The sequence below is a fragment of the Lucilia cuprina genome, chromosome 5, assembly GCF_022045245.1.
Source record: "Lucilia cuprina isolate Lc7/37 chromosome 5, ASM2204524v1, whole genome shotgun sequence".
Classification (NCBI taxonomy): domain Eukaryota; kingdom Metazoa; phylum Arthropoda; class Insecta; order Diptera; family Calliphoridae; genus Lucilia; species Lucilia cuprina.
The window spans coordinates 47,006,794-47,018,049 of NC_060953.1; the positions used below are offsets into that span (position 1 = coordinate 47,006,794).

General features: G+C 31.2%; 1 protein-coding gene across 1 annotated transcript; it reads left to right on the top strand.

Annotated features, from left to right (window-relative positions):
* Window positions 1–8,035: 8,035 nt before the first annotated feature.
* Window positions 8,036–11,010, top strand: LOC111683441 (protein masquerade). The gene is made up of 4 exons (XM_046952378.1): window positions 8,036–8,718; window positions 8,794–8,952; window positions 9,019–10,305; window positions 10,367–11,010. The coding sequence occupies exons 1-4, from the start codon at window positions 8,196–8,198 to the stop codon at window positions 10,993–10,995; spliced, it is 2,598 nt and encodes an 865-aa protein (XP_046808334.1). The 5' UTR covers window positions 8,036–8,195; the 3' UTR covers window positions 10,996–11,010.
* Window positions 11,011–11,256: the final 246 nt, after the last annotated feature.

Sequence of the window (11,256 nt, forward strand, 5' to 3'; positions counted from 1 at the left end):
ATAGACTAGACTCTAGACTAGACTCTAGACTAGACTCTAGACTAGACTCTAGACTAGACTCTAGACTAGACTCTAGACTAGACTCTAGACTAGACTCTAGACTAGACTACAGACTAGGCTATAGACTACACTATAGACTAGACTATAGACTAGACTCTAGACTAGACTCTAGACTAGACTCTAGAATAGACTATAGACTAGACTATAGACTAGACTATAGTCTAGACTATAGACTAGACTGTAGACTATACTATAGTCTAGACTAGACTTAAGACCAGGCATTAGATTGGATAATAGACTAGACTGTATACTAGACTAAAGACTATTCTGTATACTGGACTGTAAACTGGATAATAGACTAAACTATAGACTAGACTATAAACTAGAATATATATTAGGCTATAAGTCTATAGCTATAGTCTAGAATGTAAGCTATTTTGAAAATATTTAAATATATATTTCTTTAAAATTTTGAATTTTCTAATTTGTTATTTGTAAAAATATTTTTTGCAAAAAGTATAATACTTTGACCTCAAATTTGTTTTTTTTTTTGTTCTTTAATGATATAACTCGGTTTTTTTAAAAGAAACAAATGATTAATTTTAGCAACAAATTTCATAATTTCAGATTTAGCAGATAACTACTTTTCGAAATTTAAAGTTATGTTTTTAAAAATTTATCAACAAATACCGATTGAGTTTGCCGTTAAGAGACAAAAAAGAAGTAACAAAAAAATTTACATTTGAATGCCAGTTTTGTTGTACCGCTAATGAGAAAATAAATCATTCTTCAAAACTGTTTATACTTTAACTAATTTCTTTGTAAATTGTTCTTTTATTTCTTTCTTTCTTTCACATATATAAATGTTTTTCTTTTCTTGTTTTTAAAGAACCAGTAAAAACAAACAAAACTTTAATTATATGTTAAAAAAAAAACAAAGAAAACATGTTAAAACGTGCATCTTGTTATGTCACTTTGGCCTTTGTTTTGTATTCTTCCAGTACATCTCTGTAGGATGGTCCAAAACAAAATATCACAAACATTTCTATGGACAATTCTGACTTAAACAAGTTTCCTATGAATGAAATATATACGAAATGAAATAGTTCTACCGTTATTATTAACATACTTAATAAAAGCGATGTTAATGATGTTCATGATCATGATTGTTGATGACAATGATCTTGTTATAAATGACATTACATGATCACACTGACCTAGTTTAGCTGGAAAAGTATATAGACAGACTGGTTTTGCATTTTACCGTAAGTTTTATTAATTCTTTATTTATTTACTAAATTTGTTTTTAATTCTTTTTTACATTTCTACAAAAACCAAAAACCATACACAGGGTGTATCCAATATTATATTGATTTTATGCATATTTGCTTTTAGTTATTGGCAAAGGGAAAGACTTTCACTTTAAACATTTATATATTTTTATTTATTTATTATTTTTTTTTTGTTAAGTTTGTGGAACGGAAATGTACCAACTGTGTTTACTTCCAAAACTGTAGAAAAATATATTACGGTTCGTCTGTATGTTGCTTTTGTTGTTGGCTTGTCGGGCCTTGCTTGCACATGTCGCCTGTTTTTTATTGAATTTCTTTTCAATAAATTGTTGTTTGTGGCTTAATAAAAGTGCATTTGTGAAAGGTTGGAAATAAATATTGGCGTTATAGACAATATTTGGCTTATAAAATATTAAATACGCATTTTATTGCACAATAGTTAGTTATTTAATTAAAAATATTTGTTAATAAATTATTTATTTTATATGTTAGTTAATTGTGTAAAGTTGGATTTAAATTCCAAGTCAACTTTACAAACGAAGAAATTCAATTTACATGGTTCATAGTTATGATAATAGATCGTCTACAGAATTGACTATAAAGCGTCTATAGTCTGACTTTAGATCGCCTATAGTCTTAACTATAGATCGTCAGTAGGTTTGACTATAGCTTGTCTACAGTCTTGACTATAGATAGTCTATAGTCTTGACCATAGATCGTCTATAGTCTTGACTATAGATCGTCTATAGTCATGACAATAGATCGTCTATAGTCTTGACTATAGATAGTCTATAGTCTTGACTATAGATCGTCTATAGTCTTGACTATAGATTGTCTATAGTCTTTACTATAGATCGTCTATAGTCTTTACTATAGATCGTCTATAGTCTTTACTATAGATCGTCTATAGTCTTGACTATAGATCGTCTATAGTCTTGACTATAGATCGTCTGTAGTCTTGACTATAGATCGTCTATAGTCTTGACTATAGATCGTCTATAGTCTTGACTATAGATCGTCTATAGTCTTGACTATAGATCGGCTATAGTCTTGACTATAGATTGTCTATAGTCTTGACTATAAATCAGTCTATAGTCTTGACTATCGATCAGTCTATAGTCTTGACTATCGATCAGTCTCTAGTCTTAACTATAGATCAGTCTTTCGTCTTGACCATAGATCAGCTTAGAATATTGATTATATATCAGTCTATAGTCTTGGCTATAGACGAGTTTATAATCTTGACTATTGATTAGTCTATAGTCTTGACTATTGATTAGTCTATAGTCTTGTCTATAGGTTATTCTATAGTCTTGACTATAGATTAGTCTATAGTCTTAACTATAGATTAGTCTATAGTCTTGACTATACATTAGTCTATAGTCTTGACTATAGATTAGTATATAGTCTTGACTATAGATTAGTCTATAGTCTTGAGTATAGATTAGTCTATAGTCTTGACTATAGATTAGTCTATAGTCTTGACTATAGATTAGTCTATAGTCTTGACTATAGATTAGTCTATAGTCTTGACTATAGATTAGTCTATAGTCTTGACTATAGATTAATCTATAGTCTTGACTATAGATTAGTCTATAGTCTTGACTATAGATTAGTCTATAGTCTTGACTATAGATCAGCCTGTAGTCTTCACTGTTGATCAGTCTGTAGTCTTGACTATAGATCACTTATAGTCATCACTAAAGATTACTCTAAAGTCTTCACTATAGATCAGTCTATAGCATTGACTATATATATGCGTTTGTAGTATTGACTATAGATCAGTTTATAGTCTTGACTATGGATCAATCTGTAGTCTTGACAATAGATGGGTTTATAGTCCTAACTATAGATCAGTCTTAACTACGTCTATAATGATAACAATTAACAAGTCTATATAATTTCATATAAATCAGTATATATTACTCACTATAGTATTAATTATAGAGAGATCTTAAGTCTAGATCAGTCCACAATCATGACTGTGAATCAGTCTATAATTTTGGCTAAATTTCTGTCTATATTTAGGAACATAGTTCAGAATTTACCTATCAACTAAGAGTCTATATTTTAGTACTTTAGATACGCCTATTGCTTTGATCACTGATCGTATATATACAAACTTGATAATAGATCAATCTTAAAAGTTATTTTATAGTATTGATAATTAGTAATGCCTTACTTTTGAGTTTAAAGCATATTCACGATAACAGATCTCTATTCTATTCTGACTCTAGATCATTAGTTTTGCTAACGATCGGACTACTGATTGCTATTAACTATATATCACTTTATAGTGTGAACTATGTACAGTAGTTTTCCGATTTAACGAACCCATATGTTGTCAGGCCTGTTCGTAAAATTGAAAAGTTCGTTATATGCAGTACTAAGTAAAACGTGGGTTTTTGGTAGGAAAAAATTAAAAATAGGTACATAAAATATTTTTTTTTAATGTATTTTATAAAAATTTATTCTTTTTTTATAAAAATAGTACAAAACACAAAATTCCGAATCTTATATACCCACCTTCAAACCATATTTGTGTCGAATTTAATCGCTGTATTTTTAATTCTGTCATGAGCTTTAAAGTTAATTCTCGAAGTTCATCGCTATACTCGTATTTTTAAGCGAGCAATGAGCGTTGAAGTAGTTTTCTTAAGGGGGCCTGATATGGAAGGTAAGGTCAATTATGGACCGATTCCCATAAAATTTGTTAGAGATATCGGTTAGTACTCGGCGTACTCGTATTGTTAAGCGAGTATTGAGCGTTAAAGTCATTATCTGAAGGACGGACGGACATAGCTACATCGAACTAAAATTTAATAAGAACACAGAATGAGTTACAGTTTTGGGTATAAAAGCACCGCTTGCTACAACTTAGGTTATTAGTTATTTTTGATAAATGTCATTTTATCTTAATTTAAAAACAATATTTTTATTAGTTCGTTAAACAGAGTACAAAAAGCAAGTTTTGTTCGTTATTTAAGGTAGTCAATAGGAAAAATTAGCTAGTTCGTTAAATGCGATGTTCGTAGAATTGAATGGTCGTTAAATCGGAAAACTACTGTATATATAAGTATTCTTAACTCTAGATCATTCTTTAGTCATGTGATACTTTACATTTATGTTTTTAAAAGTAAATGTACATTTAAAAACATTAAAATGGAAAGTTTAACAATTAGGCAAATAATTTTAATAAGAAAGTTGACATTAACTTTAACTTTTTTTTACAAAAAATGCTTTATAGCAAGAAAAAATACATAACAAATTACCGGCTAATTGAAATAAATGTCTAACTAAAAAGCAAAAAAAACAAATCTGTAAAAGATATTTTTCTAAAGATAAAAAGTTAAACAAAACGACCGTTACTTTAAAACTACTTTAATTACTTTCGCTTTAAAATTAAGAAAAAAAATTAAAAAAGACAAAAATGCTAAGCAAAAAAACAATTTTAATTTTAAAACTAAATTGTTATTGCTGTTATTGTTGTTATTTTTATAGGATTTGAAATTCTTGTAACAAAAAAACCAGTAACAACCGAATAACCAGAAAACAGAATGTGTGACATATTTTAACCCAAATACATTTATTAACAGGTTTAAATTTCATTTCAATTTGAATTTCTTCGGTTTAAGCCATAAAACATGTTGGTTCCTTACTTAAACCTAAAAAAAGAAAGAAAAGAAAAAAACTACAAATATTCTGTGTGTCTTTGCTTTTTTAGTATTAAGTGTGTTAAATCAAAACAAATCAAAGATTTTATATTCTTAACACACTTCTTTAAATGAGTATCGGTTAGTTTTATTTTATTTTTTTTTTTTTTACTTTTCAGTCGGTTAAATAAATAGTTATTTATGTATGTCGTTTGGTATGTTAAGTACTGCCAAAGTTGTATTAGAATATTTAGTGTTTTTGTTATTGTCTTTTTTGTTGTTCCTAAAATGTATATTACAAAAGTGTTAAACAAATTTCATTAAAATTCTATTCTGTTCTCTCTTGCAACTTTCATTTTACCATTAAGAACATAAAAAAATTTTTGAACTTATAACTATTTCTATTATTGGGTTTATGAAAAAGTCATTTACTTAGTATATGGCTAAGGAAAACTGAAACTTAAAAGAATGTATTCTAGGTTAAAAAAAAAACAGCTAAAAGAAGAAACTTAACTTGATTATGTTACTTTAACACTATCGTTATTATTATTTGAAAATGAACTGGAGTTTAGATTAATTTTTACAATTTAAGCAGGATCAGTTATGATCATCAACTTTTACAAAAAAGTACATGTTAAGAGCTCTTTTTCTTTTATAAAAACTATTATGAGTGACAATTTTAAAAGTTATTCTCGATATTCTTGATAATTTTAAGAGTTATTCTCCATATATTTCAGAGTTTAACAACTTTATCGCGATCAGTTGTGATCGCCATATTTATTCAGTAAGAAACATATTTATTGATGTTGATAGTGTCTGTTTCTTTTATAAAAAATGTCATGAGTAGAAAAGTGAATTCGATAAGTGAACAATTTTAAGAGTTATTCGCTACAAAGTTTAGAGTTTAACAACTTTATCGTGATCAGTTGTGATCGTCAGTTTATTCAGTATGAAACATATTTGTTGATGTTGATAGAGTCTGTTTCTTTTATAAAAACTGTCATGATTAGTAACGTAAATTCGATAAGTGAATAATTTTAAAAATTATTCTCTACAAAGTTTAGAGTTTAACAACTTTATCGCGATTAATTGTGATCGTCAGTTTATTCAGTAAAAAACCTATTTGTTAATGTTTATAGAGTCTGTTTCTTTTATAAAAACAGTAATGAGTTGATAAATTAATTCGATGTGAAAAATTTTGAGAGTTATTCTCTACTAAGTTTAGAGTTTAACAACTTGTTCGCGATCAGTTGTGATTGTCAGTTTATACATTTGGAAACATCTTAGTTGAATGTGATTAGATTCTTAGTTTGTTAAAAACTCTAATTCTATAAAAGAATTAATTCCCCCCCCCCCTTAAATGAGGGGGAATTGATCGTAACGACATAGGCGCGATCAGAAAAGAAAAAAAAACATAAAATTCAATTATGTACAAAAGAAAGTAGGACTTTCAAAGAAATTTAAAGACATTAACGAATCAGTCTATCTTGGTTGATCACTCGCGATCAGTATATTCATTAAGATAGAATACAAGTTGTTTCTTTTATAAAAACTACAAATTATATACTGATCTAAATTATAGACACGATCAGTAACGATCATCAGTTTATTTTATATAGAAACTTGAGAACTTTAATGATGAATGGCTATTTGGATGAAATTAAAACATTTTGCTATTTGGACTTTACAACTTCGTAACGATCAGCTGTGATCTGTAGCTTATAACGTAAAAATGAACCAAAAAACTTAAATGAAGTAATATTCTTACTTCATCTAAATATGTTGAAATTACAATTCTTTAAGAGTTCTCTTTAAAGCTTAACAACAAAGTCACGATCAAGATGATCGACTTTGATCTGTACAAAAGAAGATTAAAGGTATAAATTTACTTGTTTTACTAGTTTTATTAAAAGAGTTTATTTGCTTCTTAACTTCACTATGGTAATGTTTCCATTCTCATTTAAATTAATGGATAGAGGGGAGATCAGTTATGATCCTCAGCTTATATAGTAAAGAAAACCTTCGAATTTGTGATCAACAGCTAAACTATTAAAAACTAATCTTATTTCTTTATGACACTATCTCACTTCTCATTCGAGTTTAAAAACTGAGTCGTGATCATATGATCAATTTGGGTCTGTATGAAGGAAGAATTCAGTTATAAATTTACTTAAGTTTTTGATCATGTAAAAGAATAAATTTGCTTTTTTATGACCGAAACGCATTAGCTAATTAGTGAAGAAAACTCCTCTGACACTATCTGGGTTTAAAATCAATTCTGATCTATATAAAAGAAGAGTCTAGATATAAATTAACTTAAGTTGTTGATAATGTTAAATAGTTAATTCACTTCTTATCTTCACGATCACTGTGCTCATTTCACGATTCACGATAACAGTTCTCATTCGAATTAATAAATTGAGACACGATCAGTCAGTTTTAAAAACTGAGTCGCTATCATACGATCCATTCTGATCTGCATAAAAGAAGATTTTATTTATAAATTCAATTGGTGTTAAATATTTAATTTGCTTGCTGTGGCACTGTTCGAATTCTCATTTGAATTATAGAACTGAGACAAGATCAGTCCTGTTCATCAGTTCTTTTTTTAGAAAATAAAAAACTCAGAATACATTTTGTTGAAGAATTAGTTTATGTAAATGGACAATTTCCCTTTTTAATAATATGTTGTTTACATTCATTTGAGCTTTATGATTCAGACAAGATAATATTTGATCATCTGTATTATAAATTCGCTATTTTAACGAAATTAAAACTAATTCATTTCAATTAAACCGGAAATCTATATGCATAAAGTGAAATTAAAATTTATTTAAAGACGCTTGAGTTGAATGATTTATGCTTAAAAAATGTACAACAAATAACACGCCCAAACAGTAAATTCCAATAAAATTTTAACAAATTTAACATTAAATTATGAAAACATGCGTTACATTTAAAAATCAAATGACGGAATTAAAAAAAGAACTAAGTGCTAATTAAGTAAAAAAATGTAAATACTTTTACTTATAACAAATCACAAATGCAAAAAAATAAAATAAATATTATATTTACTCTCTTTTCTTAAAGGTAAAAACCCTGAAATTTTATAAGATATGCCATCAAGGGAAAGTTTGTGAGAAAGAAAAAAAACCGAAAATAAACAAACCATAAAACCAATAACAGAACGTGGATCTGATAACAGCAAAGTACAACAATAACTAAATTAGTTAAACAAAACTAGATTAAAATGAATAAACATAAAATACCCAAATTAGTCTTAGGACTAACTATATTAAGTTTATTCACAAACCAAGTCACTTTAGCACAAGATGAATCTTTGGCAGGCAGTTTCCTATCAGGTCTTTTAGATACTATTACCAGTACTGCAGATTCGAAAGATTGTCCTGGTGTTTGTGTGCATACATTGGCTACGTTGATATGTTATGAGGTATTAGATGATATACCCTGTCCCTCGGCTAGTATGAAATGTTGTATTGAAAGTGCTCCTACGAAAAATGTCACAGCACATCATACTACTAGCAGCACATCAACGACAACTACTACCACAACTACCACCTCGACTAGGAAGCCAACAACAACATCGGCTAAGCCTAAACCTAAAACTACTACGACTACTACTCCTAAGCCAAAGACAACACAAAAGAAGCCCACTACCACTACCAAGACTACGACTAAGAAACCGGTAACCACATCAACTACAGCAGCCTCCAAGAAGTCGGAGAAAGTAAAGGATGCTGATGATAAGATAAGTAAGTTGTTAAAGCAAATTAGAAGCAATTCTTGTTTATATCTCTAAGTCGTTTAATTTCTCTCTTCTTTTTCAGATGAAAACTGTAAAGGTGTTTGTGTAGCCGATCGTATTGCCGAATACTGTGAAGCCTATTTGACCAGTGATGGTTTATGTAAAGAAGGCACTAAGTGCTGTGTCTCCTTAGATGACTATTCCAACACAAAATTGCCCAAAGATATCTATATACCAGCTAGTGAGTACAAAACCAATAAAACTAAAGAATTCTTTCTATAACCTCCCCTCATCCCCCCTCTTCTAGAACACATGGCCAATCTTAATAATCAGCAAAACAAAACGAAAACCGCCTCCGCTACGAAAATAGCTAGTGGCACAAAAACCTCACATAGCAGTACTAGCACAACAACGACAACAACAACTTCTACAACTCCCGAACCAGCAAGAACTAAAATCATTAGCAGCAGTTCCAATCAAAATAAACCGGTAAAACATAAAAAGACACCAACAGCTCATACGACTACTACAACAACACCCGAACCCATTGAAGAGGAGGAAGAAACTGAAGAGCAGCAGGATGAAGATGAAAATGATAAGAATGAGAATGAAAAAACTGAAAATACAAATGGACAAGTTTTAAAGGAATGTGAGGGAGAATGTATGAATGGTATATTGGCCATATTCTGTGATGATATCGACTCGGAAGCTTTCTGTCCTAATGAAGGTAGTTGCTGTATAACCGGACAACAACAACAGTCTGTTACCTCACCAGCCATTAAAAATAATCCAACTAAAGCTCCCGTAAAAAATCATCCCAAGCCAACACATAAACCACAAAAAACACAACCTCCTCAACAGCCACCTTCCTCATCGTCAAGTCAAACGGGAGGCAATGATTTGTTCTCACAGATTCTCTCATTTGCTGAAAATACCCTTAGTGGAGGTAATGGTCCAGCTCAGCAGCCTGCTCCTCAAGCTCCACCCAAAATACCCAGATGTCCTGGTTTTTGTTTACTCAATATAATGGCTGCTTTCTGTGAAAGACCTTCAGTGTTGATATCGGGACCCACAACTTGTGCAAAGGGATCCGTCTGCTGTGATAACTCACGGGCTGGTTCACCTAGACCACCACCACAAAATAGACAACCACCTTCATCACCACAACCTCCACCAACACAAGCTCCCTATGTTATTGCCAACACACCATCTCCAGATCCTCGTGAAGAGTGTCCCGGTTCTTGTATAGTTAGTTTGTTAAGTTTTACCTGTTTCAAAAATGCCGAAATGACGGATCTATTCAAATGTAAACGTTCGGGTCAGACTTGTTGTGCTCCAAAGAGTAAGATTTTGGAAAAACAACAATTCCAAACACGCAACGATACTTCCTACGCCCATTATCCACCACCGCCACCACAATTGGGTGTCCAACAATATCCACCACAATCGGCTTATCCACCACCTCCACCTCAGGCTTATATGCCAACACAGCCACCACAATTCAGTCATCATTATCCACCACCACCTCCACCTATGCAAGTGCCTCAACAGCAACAACCAAATTATGATTACTCCATCTATGGACCCAGTATTGGTAAGTTCTCTTTATCAAAAAAAACTTAAAGGAAAAAATATCATATTTTCCCTCTTTACAGTGTCTCACCAACAAGGTTTACCGCCACCACCACCACAACTGCAACCTCAACATTTGGCACCACCACCACACACTACCACACCTCCCACAACAACTAGCACTACCACCACTACCGCCAGACCTCATGTCTATTCGAAATATGTTTGCGGTGTCAAGGGTACTTTACGTTCTGGTCGTGCACTTTCCTCTACACCCGCCCTCTCTCTCGTCTCCTATGTACGTGGCAAATATGGTGTACATCGTCAATCACGTCAACTTAGCGAATCTTATGGCATTCCAGTGGGTGTACAAAAATCTTCAGAACGTCTAATACTCGGCTCTGATATAGTACCCATACAGATACACAATGATAAATTGGGCGATTTAATACAAAATGATGCTACAAATTTCAATCAAGTTAGATCATATCAGGATGATGCTCCTTCAACGATTGTTATGGCTAAATCCTATTATGATACGTTTAATGTTACCAGCCGAAGACGTGCTCGTGTTGTGGGCGGTGAAGATGGTGATAATGGTGAATGGTGTTGGCAAGTGGCTTTGATTAATTCCATGAATCAGTATCTATGTGGTGCAGCTTTGATCGGTACTCAGTGGGTGTTGACAGCGGCTCATTGTGTGACGAAGTAAGTAAAAGTCTTTACATATTTTACTCGATTATGTACCGAATCCGACTTACAACCCTTACGATTTTGAAAGTTGACAAGAGTAGTTTTGGTTTAACATAAATCCTGGGCGTCAACTAGGACATTAGTTATAAATGGTTCATATTATTCCTGTTACTTTAACTGTTATATAGAGTAGTAATAGTTAACTATTTGTTATTAATTTTATGGTTGATACATTTTCTCAGTTGATTAAAGGGCTCTATGAAACAAGAAAAGAAGTTCC

Bases quoted from the DNA above. Each gene is read 5' to 3' on its own strand.
- LOC111683441 (XM_046952378.1), top strand. From the start codon at position 8,196: ATGAATAAACATAAAATACCCAAATTAGTCTTAGGACTAACTATATTA. The intron at 8,719-8,793 runs GTAAGTTGTTAA...CTTCTTTTTCAG, and splicing joins GGATGCTGATGATAAGATAA to ATGAAAACTGTAAAGGTGTT. The intron at 10,306-10,366 runs GTAAGTTCTCTT...CCCTCTTTACAG, and splicing joins CATCTATGGACCCAGTATTG to TGTCTCACCAACAAGGTTTA.